This window comes from Neolamprologus multifasciatus, chromosome 3 (assembly GCF_963576455.1).
Source record: "Neolamprologus multifasciatus chromosome 3, fNeoMul1.2, whole genome shotgun sequence".
Taxonomy (NCBI): Eukaryota; Metazoa; Chordata; class Actinopteri; order Cichliformes; family Cichlidae; genus Neolamprologus; species Neolamprologus multifasciatus.
Window position 1 is genome coordinate 41,248,861 of NC_140441.1, and position 16,969 is coordinate 41,265,829.

A 16,969-nucleotide genomic window follows, 5' to 3' on the forward strand; every position below is an offset into this window, starting at 1 on the left:
AAAGCATCTTGAACAGCTCGCCTCCCTCGCTTGAAAGATGCATGTTTTTACCCAACGCCGAGGTCCCATCAATCGTGTTGAAGGCCACAGTCACACACGCATATACGAGTACACACACTTCACTGTTTGACTGTGTCGCTGGGTAAATATTAAGACCTGCCTCTTAGGTAGCCGTGTGCATTAATATATGTCACCTGATGAGAGTGTATGTGTGTTCTCGGACGTTAACGTGTTTAACATTGTGTTTGCTCTGCAGAGCCTCAGCTGAAGGGCATTGTCACGCGGCTCTACTGCAGACACGGCTTCTACCTCCAGATGCTGCCGGATGGCACCATGGAAGGCACAAAGGACGAAAGCAGCTCCTTCTGTAAGTAAAGGAGGACAGACTCTTAGATATTGCTGCTGTACAAGGGTTCTATTTCATGCCTGAGTCAGTACATGCACCTCTAGGAGTTTCCCCTGCTTCCATGTCAAAGTGTGTTTAAAAGGGATCTTCCTGGTAAGACAGATTAACATCCTGAGAGCACGCAGAGGCACGGCAACCCTGCCATGCTTTCTGGTTTGATTTGCACCAGGATCGATCAGGCTGAAAATGCATGCACACTTGGCAAGGTGGACTAGGGGAACGGCAGCCAAATGGGATTCATTCTCATTGCATAATATATCACAGAAGATCTCTGGCACTGATTAAGCTCTTCAAAGACATGTTTTTAATTGTTTTGCTTACAATCATTCTGACCTTCAGGTTGTAAGCCTCATGTGCTTATGAATAACTCATCTGTGAGTATACACACTGCACTGTAAGTGTGCATGTTGTGCTCTCAGTTTCAGGCACAACACCCTGAATTATGTAGGTATATGTGAGAGTGCAAGTTTCCAACAAAGTTCAATGAAACATTAAAGGGTCTTTAACCTGCTGGGTCCATGTGCTGTTGGAAGAATCCGTAGCAGGAAATCTCAGCTAATATTCTGATGTATTTATCACTAGTAAGTAGATGTCATGTGATGTCTCCTAAATGTTCTATCCAGGCAGTTCAATCACCACACAGACTTGATGTCACAGTGGTCACAGCTGTTCATGGGAACAACGTGTCAATGCTGCCGCCATATCGCTCAAGGGGAGACAGGCTTTCTAATGCATGCACATCTGCAGAGGCTGACGTCTTTACACAATTAAAAATCCTCATTAATCACTGACTTTTCAAGTAGCTTTCAAGATGATTTTTTTGTTGTAAAAATGCTTTTTTAGCAACAACTCTTAAACCATTGGAAGTCATGTTTATTTCCTATTAAATGGTGACACTTGTGAGGAAAATACGTTTGTTAGTTGAGCAGCAGAGTTGTTGGTTGAAAGATGTGGGTTGCATCTATTAAAAACTTCCCAAATCTTCTCTGCAAATGCCAAACAGCTTAATCTGCTACTCCCTCTTCTTTGGCGTCGTTCAGTTGATTGGATGGTTGAAATATGAAGAAACAAGACATTTTGACAATTTTACAATAATTTTAAAATATATTCCTTTAAAAAATTGGGGCCCTCTGTAGCATGTGGAAGAACTTCTGGTGATTTTCGTTGGTAAGTTAGCCATTGTTTGTTTCGGGCTATCTGCTGGTCTGACTTTTCTCAGCTTCAATCATGGTTTTTAAGAGAAACTTAACACCCTTTAAGGCACAAATACTGTAACTAAATTAACACGCTCGATCTATGGAAAGGATATTTCCTACCTAACTCTAATGTTATAGTTTTATTGTTAGCCATAGCTGCTAACCGCTACCCAATGATAACTTAATAGATGGCTAATGTGGCTACTGGATAGCTGCTAACAGTAAAAAGTCTAACATTAATGTCTTTGCTGGCTGGGTTAATGATTATGATAAATGTTTAATGCTTCAGTGTTGTTGAAATGGGAGCTTCTCTGACCTCTCGAAATTCCTCATGAAACAACGTTCAGTGTTGTGAACACTGGCTATTGTTCATGTGTTCAGCTGCTAGTGATTCAATTTCTAACTATAGTATTTCAAAACTACTTAATGGTATCAAATAACCACTCTGAAGATTTTATTGAAGACCTACAGTTCTTAACAGTCACAGAAAAACCTGCTGTCCTTCTTTGGTTGCTGAGTTTGTGATTGTGCACACACACCTAACCCTGCGAGGGGCATCGCCTAGAACATTAATGACTCAAAACAACATATCCCATGATTCCCTAGAGTCTCTGGATGGACTCCAACCTTTCCAAAGAGATCAATATTATATTACAGGAAAATCCCTGATGTGGCAACACAGCAGCTTTTTTCTGTCAAAACACCAGTTTGGGTGGGAAATATGAGCTTAGCACAATTTTGGATTTACACTCTACACAGGGAGGGGAGAAAATCACACCTTGACACTCAGCTGTGGTTCCCCCGTACAAGATTATATTTCAGCATTCTATTAAGACGTCAGAATACTTGTGACAGCAGGATTGTTACTGGGTTGGAATAACCTGGATCTAACCTTGAGGTGTTCGTTGTGAGGTTTTCCCCTGGCATTTGTCCTGGAGACTAGCTTATGTAACTTGGCAGGATGATATTTGCTGATGGGAAACATAGCAGCGCATAAAGTGTTTATTTAGTGAAATAAACAATGAGTGAAATATTTCAAGACAACTCTCCAGAAGACTGATTCTCCAGATTCTCACATAGCAATCCCCGGGACTGTTATCCCTGAAAGCTGGTTTGGCACCGAGGTTATGAATCCTCTTGCCCAAGGAGCTTGGTTAAACACCTCCATAAAGTGATTAGAGCTGCACTCACCTCTCCCTCTTATGTAACTGCACACCTACGCTGAGGCAAATGTCGGCTGAACATTCTGTCTGAAGTGATCACATAATACCGCTGGGCACATCTGAAGGCGAACAGGGCTCATGCCCAGACAGATGTAAAGACGAGCATTGTGTAACAGCACCCCTAGCGTGCAGTGGCAATAAACTTCAGTCAACGGTGGTCAGACCGCAACTTGTTTGCAGGGGTTAATTTTATAACAACACTAATTCCATCAATGCCAGTATCTGGTGCACGGCTTCCCTGAGCTGTTTTCAAAGGTGGCATGTGATGAACTCTGCAAAACCCAAACTGTGCACTTACAGATTATTTATTAATTCAAGCAAACAGTCTTCTAGAGATTGACATCAGTGAAATAGAGTATCAATCAGAGACACAATCATCCACCTGGCTGCACAGAACATTGAATGAGCAGAAATTGCTGTGTGAGCATCAACTCTTAGAAACTGTATGAGTGTGTGTGCATGAGAATGTGTGGAAATTCAGACCATAAAATCCAATGTGACCGACAAACAGACACCTTTTGCTTTAACTCAGTTTCACTTGCATCTAGAATTCGCCTGTTTCTTTTTGTTTTCTTTTTTTGGGGCGGGGGGGGGGGGGGGGGGCACTGTTATTGTCCAGTGGAGCTGTATGGCTTTCCTGATCATGCTGTTATCGAGTTCAAGATTTATTATTGTCATATACAGGTAACAATTTTTAGACTCAGAGCCCCCTCAATATTGTAAAGAAGCAAATATTGCACATTAAGTAACACTATATAAATAAAAAAAACCCACAGAGGTAGAATAACTAGAGATTACTAAAAAAAAGCAGCTTTAGTGCAGAGCTAATGGTGTGTACATGTACAGTGTGTATAATGACTGCGTAAAATATCATCTGCAAACTTTTGTATGTGAACTATCATGTTCAAACTGTCCGTTATTTCAACAATTCAGAAGCCTGAAGGCTTGTGGTTAGAAACTGTCACTGAATCTGCTGCTGTAGGTCTGGATGCTTCTGTACTGCCTGCCCAGTGGCAGGTGTGTGCATAGTGTGTGGCTGGGATCAAAGCTGATCTGCTGAGCCTTCCTCCTACAGTGCTGTCTGTAGACGTCCTGGATGGCTGGCAGTTCAGACCTGGTGATACATTGGACTGATCTGACCATCCAATGCAGAGTCACGATACAGAGAGAATACTCTTGATGTCGCGTTGATAGAATCTCCTCAAACCTTCTCAGCAGCCGCAGAAGGAAGAGTTATTGTCTCACTGCTTTTGTGACCAGCTCAGATCCTCACTGACATTGAGCCCTGGAAACTTATTCTCTCCTCCTGTGGAGAGAGTAACCCAGCAGTGTAACCTGCTTGGTTACACACTGAGCCCAGAAGCCATTTGATTCTACCAACTCTGTTCAGTCTGCCCATTGTCACTTTCTCCCTTGGTGCTGCTAAAAATGAATTAGCTGTGACACTGGGACTTTCTGTGTGCTTGGCCTTCTCAGATCCTGTTCTCACTCCCGAGGTATCAAATGCTATAGATGGTAGAAGCTGTCAGAATCACAGAGATACACAGAAGGCATCCTTTAGTGTCAGTTCCATGAACCACTGGCTGTGGCAAGAGTAAGATAAATCTCAGCGTCCCAACTTGACACATACATTTTAAAAACAGCTGATATTTTTTTTGTTTAGGGAAATTCCCAGTAGCTAACTGAAAACTAGGAAAGCATATGAGGAACTAACTTTCAGAATAAAACATGAAGTAAACACAAAGGACAATCCCCCTGTAGCAGGAGGAGGAAGAGGACGGGAACAGGTATTATTCCCAGTCTTTTTACTTTACATCTATCAACAGATACCCCTTATCCCAAACTTTACACAGGTTAGAAGAAGTAAATGTATTTGGACTTTGGAAATAGACTAATCACTGCCCAACATTTAAAGAAAAAAAATCCTTATTGATCATGGGGACAAAAGCAAACCTTAACCCAGGTTTAGGGGCAAGATTAGGGTGAACTGTTGGATGTTAAAGTATTTGTAATTTTGTAATTTTCTTATATCTGAAACAGATCAACCCTTATATGTAACAATAGCCACCTTCTACCACTCATCAGCCTCAGTTTCAGCAGTGATTATGCACCCCACTGAAGTGTATAACACAAAAGTGTGTAACACCAAAAAGGCCAAATCAGCAGCAAATGGGATAAATAATTAAGGGAGGAACAGGGAAGTTCATATCTGAGGCGCTGGCCCATGCAGCCAGCTGTGATACTCATGGGCTGATCTCCAGGATGAACCTTTCGCCTGTGACCTGCTGCAGTGAACGACCTCCAAGGGGCAGGAGGGAGCCCGGCCCATTGGCTCCCTCTTGTCACCTCTCTACCTGTGATACCACGCTTTACAGCAGCTACCTCAACCTCCTGTTTCTCCTGGACCCAAATGTGTCAGGAAGGCAGGACACTGAAAGGAAAGCCAAATGGAGGGAAAGAAAAAGCTGGGAAGAGGTACAGAAGCCCTGAGGGGATGTAATAGAACAAAAAGTGACAAGAGTAGCTTTCGTATGGCCTTGGAATACTTTTATCACTTTTTTAAAGCAAGCGGCTTCAGGGATTTCTTAACTAGGTGACAGAGGAAGCTGTCACCAAAGCACACTATATTTTTGCAAGTGAGAGATTGGTGGAAACAAAGAATAAGAGGATCACAGAGGAGTGGAGAACGGGAAGACGGGCCAGAGCAAACTGAGCCAGTGAGACAAGATGGGCTGGCAGAGGAAGAGAGCGAGACGGAAGGAGGGGGGAGACGTGAGGATGATGGAGAAAAAGGCAGAGGGACAGGAGGGAGTGATGGGGAGCACGAGGAGCAGCTGGCATACAGCTGATGGCTCCTCAATCACTGTGTCTCCCCCCTTTGGTGGGAGGTCAGAGGAGCTGCCCCCCTCTGCTCCTCCTCTCCTCTCTCCTTGCCTGTTCTTGGCTCTTCCAGGCTGTTATATAATAAAGCTGGGAGAGGAAAGAGGGGAGGGAAGAGGAGCAAGTTTAAGATTTACTTATCTTTTCAATAGAAATGAAGTTGCTGTACTGTGTGTTGCTCTGACATGTTTTAGCCACTTTAATAAAAATCAATTACGCTTCATAGTTGGTTGAACATTTGTTTACGTGCAATGCAAATTCTTGGGTTTTTAAACTTTCCGTTCATTTGAAAAGTTCATGGAGACTCTGAATTTAGTTGAGATGACCATTAAAAAAGTTTAATTATTTCTGTAATGATTAGAATTTAAGTTGTAAAGATATGGGAAATAATTCTACGTCTAGTAGGGCTGCCACAATTAGTCGAGTAGTCACGATTATGCCGACGATTTTGTCGACGATTTTGTCGACGATTTTGTCGACGATTTTGTTGATTAATAGCCATGTTACCGTCGTTTGAAGCTCTGTAAGATCCTGAAAGACACAGCAATAAGTAGTAGGATTTAAGAGTGTAATAACGGACTGAAACAGAAGATGGCAGCAATGCATCTACAAGGATGCCAGCTGCCGTTAAATGCCAAAGAAGAAGAAGCATTCCCCGGTATCATAGCTATCCCAGAATTCATAGCGCGACTCAGCCAGTTCCAGTTTCAAACAATGGCGGCAGCTGCTTATTTTTAATTTGACTCTTTCTGGGTCTCTTAAGTTATTTTCAGGTGAGAATGCAGCTGTGTAAACTTCAAATATCTGCTTGATTTATCAAAACATCACATATTTGTAAAAGTGCTCTGACATTTTTGGAGAAGTCTGTTACCCACCACCCGATAGCTGACCGGGAGGTCAAGGTAAACCAGAGCCGGCGAGAACACCGAACTCCATCGTTTTCAGACCCCTCCGCAGTCTTTCGCTACTCAGTTTAAAATGATATATGAGTCACTTAGATAACTTAAAAATTTTATTGTTTGGCTTTTTTCAGTGTTTTATTTGTTCCTGACCAAAGATGGGCAGTAACGCGTAACGCGTTACTGTAATCTGATTACTTTTTTCAAGTAACGAGTAAAGTAAGGGATTACTATTGCAAAAACGGTAATTAGATTACCGTTACTTTCCCGTAGGAACGCTGCGTTACTGCGTTACTAAAACCGTGATTTTTTTGCGACAATGTCTCATGACAGTGACGTAAGTGAGTGCGACGTTCGTGACAACAGCTGTGTGCAGATCAACAATGGATAATATATCGAGTGCGGGAGAGAGTATGAGCGTGCAGCGTTTAAAGCGTGGAAGTACTGACCTTACTTTGAGTTTGAGTCCATAAAAAGTGACAAAAACATTAGCGTCCGTTGTGCGTGGGAAGAAAACTTCTTTTTACAGCGAAAAAAACTAAACTTCCAAGCAAGCACCGAGTGCGCAACGACGTAATGGGAAACTCACAGAGAAACTCGCGGATTCTTCCACTGACCGCTGCGGCTCACCTGCACCAGGGTAAACCTCCGCCTACCCACTCCTGCTTTACAGGTGAAAATAGAGCAAAAGGACCGCTAGTCTTTGACTTTATTTATTTTCTGCTGTGTTTTACTTGCATCTATTTGAAAGAGTGAGTGTAAACACAAAAAATATTTTATTTTATGTGCTGGAATGTGCAGAAAATAGGTTTAAATGTTAAACTAATTTCTTCAAGTCAGAGAATGTTGCAAATAATTTAATTTTTGCTTTATGCATAAAGTTAAAAGATTAAAACTAATAAAATAAGTTTTAAAAAGAGACTTTTCCATTTGATTACATTTTGTATGATGGATTATGCAGAAAAAGGAGAATTGGGCTGAAAGATCTATCAATTTATCACCTATTCAGGTTGTAAATTGTGTTTTTAAAAAGTAACTAAGTAACTAAGTAATTAATTACTTTCGAAAATAAGTAATCAGTAAAGTAACTGGATTACTTTTTTGGGGAAGTAATCAGTAATTAGTTACTGATTACTTTTTTCAAGTTACTTGACCAACACTGTTCCTGACCAACTGAAAGTACCACTGAAGGAGCAAAGAATGCTGGTAACCGACATGTGTCTGTACTGGAAATGTCAATTTGTCCAAAGATGCTAAGGACTAAATCCAAATCAAGGGGTGATGAGCAAATCGCTTTCTACGTAAACAGTGTTTAAGTTATGGATAAAATTATAACTTGAATAATGTGCCTCTTCAGGAATGTGCATTTGAGTGGTTTGACTGTCCTGCTGCCAAACAACTGTGGCTACATTTAAGTTACATTGTGTTTTATAAATGGCCTCGGTCCATTTTGAAAGTGTGTCAAAAGGTCACATGTACCTGATGTCAGTACTGGTAGAACATTTGAGACAGGTGACAGAGCAAAGGAAGATTTAAAATACCTTAAAAGAAAGAAGGGAGAGAATAAATTCTGTGGATAGGTCATGAGGATTGATCTTGATTTCCTTCGGGGGACGAAGAAAGCAAAAATCCCAGAAGGAGACAGATTGATGGACACAGAGAAAATGGAAGAAAAATGGACACAAGAGAAAGATAGATGAAAGCTATTGACTCTCAGCGTGTACATCGGGAAGCCATGAGGAGGAACTTGATTCCCAGGCTTTTATCCACTGTAATTACCATCTCCCACAGTTGGAAGGAAATTTTACTTATCTCGCTCTGCACTCTGGAACAAGTCTGTTCTTTTTTTCTGTAACTTTCCCCCAGTGCTCGATAACGCTCCTGCGCAGAGGGCAGGGAGGCAAAAAGCTTGAAAGGCAGATGAGGGAAGCTCAGCTCTGTGTGAGAGCTGAAGCATCCAAGGAGGAAAAGATGTGAATATTGAAAGCCAAAGCTCCATCTGACAGATGAGGAGAAAGGTGGAAAGAGTAGCAGAGCGGGCTCACAAGGATGAGAAGAAGAGCATGAAGAATACCAAACAAGAAGTGAGGATACGAGGCAGAGAGAAGAAGAGAGCGCGATGAAGAGCCAGACAGATGAGGCTGCAGGGTAAAATAGGACAAAGATGAATGGGAGAGCATTGGTTTCACAGGATGGGGAGAATGACAAGAGGCAACAGGGGGACTGAAAGGGAACAAATAAGGAAGAAAAATGGAGAGATGTGTAAAAAAAACAATAAGATAAGAAAAAAGGATGTTAATTCATGACAAAGAGGGCTAAAAAGACAAAAAACACCAGGGAAAGAGAGGAGAGAGATGGATGGAAGTGAAAGGAAGACAGATAAAGGCACAGAGAAATCAGTTATGGAGAGGAAGGCCTAGAGGGAAGAGGTGGAAGTTAAATAACAGGACTGTGAAAGTAGTTGTCTTGTCATCAGAGCCATCGACCACTGGGGAAATCAGGCGTGAAGCTCAGCTGCAACTCATTTAATCTGCTCTTGAGCCATTAAAGCTCATTTCTTTTCAACACAAATGACAACGTGCGAAGAGAGGCTATTTCATTTGTTGCCAATGCAAATCCACTTTTCTGTAGCTTTATTAGTTCAAGTGTCACGTTAATGATCCCAGTGAAGTGGGCTGTCAGGAAAAGACTTCATTTCATATTCTTGCGACTATGTTGGGATTTTGATTATTTAATTACAATGTTATTAAACAATGTTGTAAATTAAATAAGATCATGAATATCATCCAGTAGCTTTGAGTGCAGCTTAACTTTTGATCATTCCAGATAATAAGGAATTATTCACGAATACGTTAGAGCAGCGGTCCCCAACCTTTTTTGCGCCACGGACCGGTTTATGCCCGACAATATTTTCATGGAGCGGCCTTTAAGGTGTCGCGGATAAATACAACAAAATAAAACTAGTACCGGTACCGAAAAAAAGAAGATTTATTCACAACACACGTGAAAAGACCAAGGAAAACCGAGTAAACGATAAACACGATAACAAAATAACGCTGAAAACCGATAAAACCCCTGAAAACTATACATTTCACACCTGAGCCTCAACTCTCGCGGCCCGGTACCAAACGACTCACGGACCGGTACCGGTCTGAGGCCCGGGGGTTGGGGACCGCTGAGTTCACAGCTTGGCGTTAACTCTGAGCAAAAATACATGTTATTTAAAGTCATGCTAACATATCCAGTTGTAATGTGGTAGGTTACCACTGCTAGATATCGTTACCTTTAAAACTTGTTACATTAAAGGATTACGGTCAATAATAAAATTAAAATGAAATTTCTGGTTCAAATCCACATCAGTAGGTGCGGAGGAATTCAGAGTCTAGAGCCACCGCCACTGTAAAACACAGTGGAGGCTGTGTCATGGTTTCAGGCTGCATCTCAGCCAGTGGTGTTGGAGATCTTGTTAAAACTGACAGAATTATAAACACAGAAAAGCACTGAAATTCTTGGTCAGCAATGCTTTACCATCTGACGAGCTTCTAATTGTCAGCGGCCTGGACCTCAACTTTATCAGAAGACTGGGGATGATCTTAAGAGAGAAAAAAAGACTTTAGGGATGATTCATCCCTAAAATAAGTGCCTTTGGGAACTTACTCGATTGTGTAACCAACCAAGAACTCCAGACTTGTCACGTAACCATTGGCTTCATCTTTCAGCTGAGGAGGTTACTACTTGGATTAAATGGTAAATGGCCTGTATTTGTATAGCGCTTTACACAACCAGTCATCCACACATTCACACACTGGTGATGGCAAGCTACATTGTAGCCACAGCCACCCTGGGGCGCACTGACAGAGGCGAGGCTGTCGGACAATGGCGCCACCGGGGCCTCTGACCACCACCAGTAGGCAACGGGTGAAGTGTCTTGCCCAAGGACACAACGGCCGAGACTGTCCAAGATGGCGCAACCTTCCGATTACAAGGCGAACTCCCAACTCTTGAGCCACGATCGCCCCATCATGGGTTCTTTTTTTGTCGAGTTTGCATGTTCCCCCTGTGCTCAGTGTGGGTTCTTAGCTGTCAATGTAAACACGAGTGGTTGTAGCTCTGTGCTGTACCTCTCGGTTTTAACAACATAGAACCTGGATTAATATTCCAGGCTATATTCCGGTTCTCACTTGTTGTGAGTGGGGAGAACCTTCAGCTCCTCTGTGACTCCTCCTCACGACCACACTGGTATTCCACCGTGCTTGTCCTTTTGCTTGTCCTTTAATAAGCACACTCTTCACCAGCCTTACAAGGCCCGTTTGAACGGCTGCTGTCTTATCATACATGAAGCGAGCAGTATTCATACAACCCGTAACATTACTTTGAGTTAGGGAGTTAAAAATATGAGGTCCATGCTTCCTTGTGCAAGAACGTTTCTCTCACACTCCACAGTTAGCAGTAGTGCACACCTGCGACTACCAAACACTAAACTAGTTTCCCCAAGGAGACACCACACAGTTGCGACTAGTACAATAGGTAGCATAGCAAATGGACAAAAGCTATAGGCAGGCAGCAGTGTGTCTGAGTGATCCTCTTGCTCTACAGTGGTAACACTGTAAAGAAAAGAAGCTACAATAATCTAAAATCAGAGTAAAACTGAGTATTTTGTTTAGAAAATATTGTGTAGCCAAGATAATTGGGTTAATTGAGTTACTTATCTGCTCTTATCTCTTATAGCACTGGTAAACTGACCATTTTGCTAAGCATAGAATGATTCTACTTAAAACCTCCTTCAGTTTAAAATGCCTGCCGTCTGGAAAATCTAGCACCATATGCAAATACTATTCATGTGAAAACTTCTAACTGCTGAACTTTAGATGTCACCTACATCACCGAAAAGTTGCATCTGAGCGTACGTACACCAATCCGAATCGTATACTGAGCCGTGACTGGCTTCTCAACCAGTGGTGATGTCAAAATCAATATCTATAGACACAGAGAAGGTCAAACATCTATGTGTGGCACATTTGTAAGCAGCAGGGAACTTTAAATAACTGCAAATGGTAAAGACAGATGTGAGGTGAAAAGGGGAATGTTAGAAAGCAACAGATGGGTGAAAATATTGAGAATTACTTACTGCTGAAGACAAATCATTTCATCGAGTTTTATCTTGCATGCTAACAGCAAGTTCATCTATATGTTTGCTTGAATGAGCCTATATGATTTTAGCCTAGTTATGGAACAGTCTGGGCTACTTACAGTGTTTGAGATGCATGAATGATTTGAGCTCACATTGTGTGTCATCACTGACGAAAACTTATACTGTATTTGTAATTCCCTCGATTTACTCAGTGACCATCGACATAACTCATAACTGAAGGGTATGAGTGGAACATGTGCGGGAACATTATGATCTTAATATTGTAGGAAACTCAAATGCAAGAACATAACTCGTTCACAGTAGCTCAGCTTCTCTGTAAGCCCTGTTACCGTTTATGCATTCTTTAGTCTGTTCAACATAAGTAAGAAATAGTTTAGACGTAACCTTGGAATGAGTCAGTTTTAGATGCATCAACATCTCGTGACATTGCTCTTATCCAACCAGCTTCACTGAGACTGGAAACTAAATAAAGCGCAGCTGTCCATAAGTTAAACTCTGTGTGACTTCTCACAGATGACTGTAATCCTCTTCTCATTCCTGTAGAGACCAACTGTGCTGCACAATGCAACACTGCAGAGCAGCAGCGCAGAGTGCAGGCCTGCAGAGGCCCTCCTTACAGCTTAACTCTGTGTCCTGCTCCTGCTTCCCAGTGCTGAGCCGCCCCTCCCTTTCCTCTTCCCATCTCTACTTTCTCCTTGTTTATTTATTGTGTAGATGATCTCAAGCCTCAAATTGACTGTGGGATTGATTTGGCAACGGCCTCCCCTTCATTTCCCTTCCCCTCTTCTTCTTTCCCCTCCCCCAAAAGACTTTTGATTAATCTAGCAGTGTCCTCTGTTCTGCTAGAAGCGACTCAAATGTAACGACGGAGAGAAAGAGGGATGAAATGGGATGCCTCCGCTATCCATGCAAACAGTTATGTTATACATGCGATTAGCAAGGCTCTTTTTGATGGAGGATAAAAAGGAAATAAAGAATCTGAAGTGTGAAAGAAGGAAAAATAAAAGAGTGAGAGAAGGAATGAAGCAAAAGCTAAAGCCTGATTATTCTGACCTTCTACTGGTGTTTTCCAAATACAGCTTATAATGATATCAGGGACATGCACACACAAATGTCTTTGTTATTTTGTTGAGGGTAGAATATTATTTTTAATGGCTACTATCAATTTTGAGCCTGTCTTATTCCCAGGATGTCAAAGTATTAAAAGAATCAGCAAAAACAAGGCGAAGTACAAAGCAGCCGCTGGACTGCTACCAAAGGATATCTCGTGTTTCATAGAGGCAGCTTTTGAAGTAACAGGAAGTAATGTAAACTTTTTATATTCATAATTCTGGGAGTAAGCAGAAATTGCAATCTCATATATCGATTTTATAATATAATAAATATTATAAATATTTTTGTCTTTTAAATTTTTTCCCACCTGACTAGCATTAAAACATGGATCATGAATGTTACTCAAAGAACACTTAATAATTATATACACGATATCTTGCTAGAGAAAGATACAAGCTTCATGCTAACAGCATCTTTGTTCCTGTTCTGCATGTAGAACAAAAAATATTATCAGCAGTGTGAACTGACGCTTCTATCACACTTTTGCTGCTTAGCTACTAGAGATGGCACGATACCACTTTTTTGTGTCCGATACCGATACCGATATCATAAATTTGGATATCTGCCGATACCGATATGAATCCGATATAGTGTGTTTTTTAATCAACAAAAATGTTTTTTTAATATCTTGCTGCTTTTTGTATAAGTTCATACTCAAGTTAAAAAACAACAACACTAAAGCTATTCTGTTATACCTGTATGTAAAAAAAACACACTGCACCCAAAATATTTCATAGATCAGCAACACTGATCAATCTAATAAAGTTAAACCTGCACCATCCTTCCTATTCTGGTATTTTAAAGAGTACTTAGCAGAAATATTAAGCAACCTAACTAATAGGGTTGCAAACTCCCAGCAAAAGAAAATAGGGAACCACCCTCTTCCTCATGATGCTTAATCAATGTAATCAACTTTAATTTGATGCAGGGTGAAAAAAATTCACAGAAATAAATTATTTTTCAAGAATAATTAAATAGATTCAACATCTTTCTTCAACAGAATTGCAGAATTCACAGATGGTACTTTCCCAAAGGAAAAAGTACTACAGCTTACTAGGGTATATTAGACTTAACAGTTATTATATACAGTAATGGACTTCTATACATTTTACATCAGATTAAAACTTTGGGTGTAAGATTCAGATAATTATTAAATAATTAAAAGCTAGATATTTTAAATGAGAATAAGAAAGAAAAGTATGTCTTTGTGCCCCCTTTTCCCTGTTAATGCCCTATCGGCCCCCCTGGCTAAACTTTGCTAGATCCGCCCCTGCACAGTTACCAGCCGTCAGCTGCGTAGAAAAAGATCCTGATCTTGAAAGAAATATTAAATAAATTCTAACAACAGCTTATCAAGCTTAATAGTGCTGCTGTTGTTCAGCCGCTGGTTTCCTCTTTCTGGTGCAAAGTGGGCCAAAAACAAAGAAGAGAGACGGACTCGTGACAGAAAAGCCGATCAGCTGATCATTAAGCAGTTTCACGATTGAAGTAGCAGCAAGAAGAGAGAGAGAGAGAAAGGCAGTTGCTCTATATATCGGATGTTAAGCTTAACGCGGGAATGCTTTAGAAACATTCAGAGATGAACTTACACACTTGCTTTACTTCTATCTGAGATAACTTCCTCGGAGATAAAATGTTTGCTAGCAGGCTACAAATACACACAGCCGCTCTATCACGTGACCACACTGCTCTGACGTGCTACGGTTATGAGCAGAGTTACGCCGTGTCGCAAGTTTTTTAAGGTGCTTTTTTGATATTTAATGGATCGGATTACATTTTTTATTTCTCTCCGATATCCGATCCAGTAATTTAGGTCAGTATCGGACCGATACCGATACGTAATGTCGGATCGGTCCATCTCTATTAGCTACATGACGATAACTTCCCCAAATCCAACAAAATAGGCTAATGTTAGCCAAAAACTCTTATGCTGTAGCTGTTGACATAGACTGATGACTTTTATATTGTCACAGCTATAACCCTTCAAAATATCCTGTATTTTTACAGAACATCTAGTTATTTCTGTAGGTTGTGTGCTAGCTACAAATGCTAACTATAAATGTTTTGTATCTTTATGTTTTTAAAATGTAAAATTGTCATGCAGGGACTACGGCTCATTTCTGTCTTTATTATCTTGGACAGTGTATTCCACCTACATGTGTTGTGGTGGTTTTCTTCCTGTGTGTATAGATAACATGCAGTTATCGCCACAACAGTGCACCTAGCAATGTTAGGAAGTGAGAAGCAGTGTTGCCAACTCCTCAGTAAGGAAAATCGCTATTGGTTGTCCTAAAAGTCGGTAGAAGTCGCTAAATGACGTCATCACCTAATTTGCATAATTGGTCATGCTAATGTAATTGTAACCTACGCTGCTGGAGAGAGAAATAACATCGTGGACGAGACATAAAGTGAGCAAAAAACGTCCTAAATGCATTTAGAATTTATTTAGAACTACAAATTAAATTTCTTTTAGCAATTATTGTTTTTTGTAATGTCTTTCACGTCTTTTTTTAGCGACTTTTTATAGAAAAAAAGTCGCTAGGGGGTCTGAAAACTCGCTAAATATAGCGACAAAGTCGCTAAGTTGGCAACACTGGTGAGAAGCAGGAGTAGGAGGGTGACAAGAAGGTGGGAGGCAATGTGTGTGCATGTGCCCAGCTCTATTTGTCATCCCAGCCATGCTCATTGGTGACACCTTGTTCATTTGCGAAACCAACTCTTTGAAATGCAGGAATCGATTGAGCAAATAGAAGCAACGTGCTGAAGATGGAGAAAGGAAAGAGAGAGAGAGAGAGAGAGAGAAAAAGAGTAGGGTGGGCTGTCTTTATATTCAGTGCAGGTGGTAAAAACTGTACGTGACAGTGACTGTTCTGTGGAAAGTTGGAATATAATCTAAGTTTTTACGTTTTCCTCAACAAAAAGTTAAAGAGCATAAATGCTGCTCAAAAAAGAAGGAATGTGTTTTGTTTTCCAAGTTGCCTTACTAGAAAGAAAATCTTAACTCTTAAGAGGTCAGAGCTTAATCTTCATCAGAAATAATACTGACAAGTTGTTAGTTTTTAATCATGGCCAGCATTGACTTTCTGACACCATCTGATAACTTAACTTCCATCCATTATGTTGGCAGAACTTTTGATTTGAAATTGATTTGTCTATTAGTGGCTAATGGCTTCATGAATCTAAAACATGCTCCTTAGACTTCATTTTTCATCCGTGTAAGAAATCTGTCACTTTGACAACTGGGCTCTGACTTTATAATGCACTCTTGCAATTTGCCAAAAGAAGACGAAATCACTCACACACACTGCATCCCAATTACGCTTCAGTTTTTATATTCTCGACCAGAGTTTAAACGAAAAGCTTAGCAGTGTTGTCTGCTTTGGCCTTTAGCTCTAATGGCAGTACGGGAATTTTGCCATAGTCAAAATCAACTTGATAGTAACAGACATTGTGTAAAGAAATGAGTAGTTGCTGGTAACTATGTGATGGTGGTAGAAGCTGATACTCTAAAACACAAAATATGAGCACCTCTCCTTAGCGTAAGAACAAGAAAAGTGAGACACAATACGCTGGTAGGTGCATGAGTCCAGTCTCTAAAACCCAGTTTTAATTTTATTAAAATGTTCTGTACTATTTCTCCAATCTTTATACAAAGTCTGAGGTTGTGTTTGTTGTGTGCGGCAGGCAGAACAAGAGGAATGACAAGGGAACAGGAAACACATGGGAAAGACAGCTGAGGCAAATTAGACACAACGAGACAGCAGAAGCAAAACTAAACACACCGAACATGGAACGCAAGACTGTCAGAATAAAACAGGAAACACTAAGACGTAGACTAACTCACAACATGGCATGTTTTGCTGAGAGGAAAGAACAGTCAGGGAAGCTAGATGGATTAAGGAGGCAACGGGAGGAGATAACGAAGGGGATGCAGGAACAGTTAACGGAGACAACACATAGAGAGACAGTGAGAGAGCAAGAGGAGAGACATGATATGACGGAAACATCGGATAAACATGACAGGCAGGGGAGGCATGGAATTGAACATAAGGAGGAGAACATGGAAACAGAAAAAGGAAAGAAGACACAAGGACACTCAC

The 16,969-nt window shown here is 40.9% G+C and overlaps 1 protein-coding gene across 1 annotated transcript in view; it reads left to right on the forward strand.

The window, feature by feature from the left end:
* Positions 1-16,969, forward strand: part of fgf11a (fibroblast growth factor 11a) — a 101,535-nt gene that overhangs the window by 49,291 nt on the left and 35,275 nt on the right. The window contains exon 2 of the mRNA XM_085140536.1: positions 257-367. Within this exon, the coding sequence (XP_084996662.1) occupies positions 257-367 (111 nt within the window). The remainder of the gene's footprint in view (positions 1-256; positions 368-16,969) is intronic.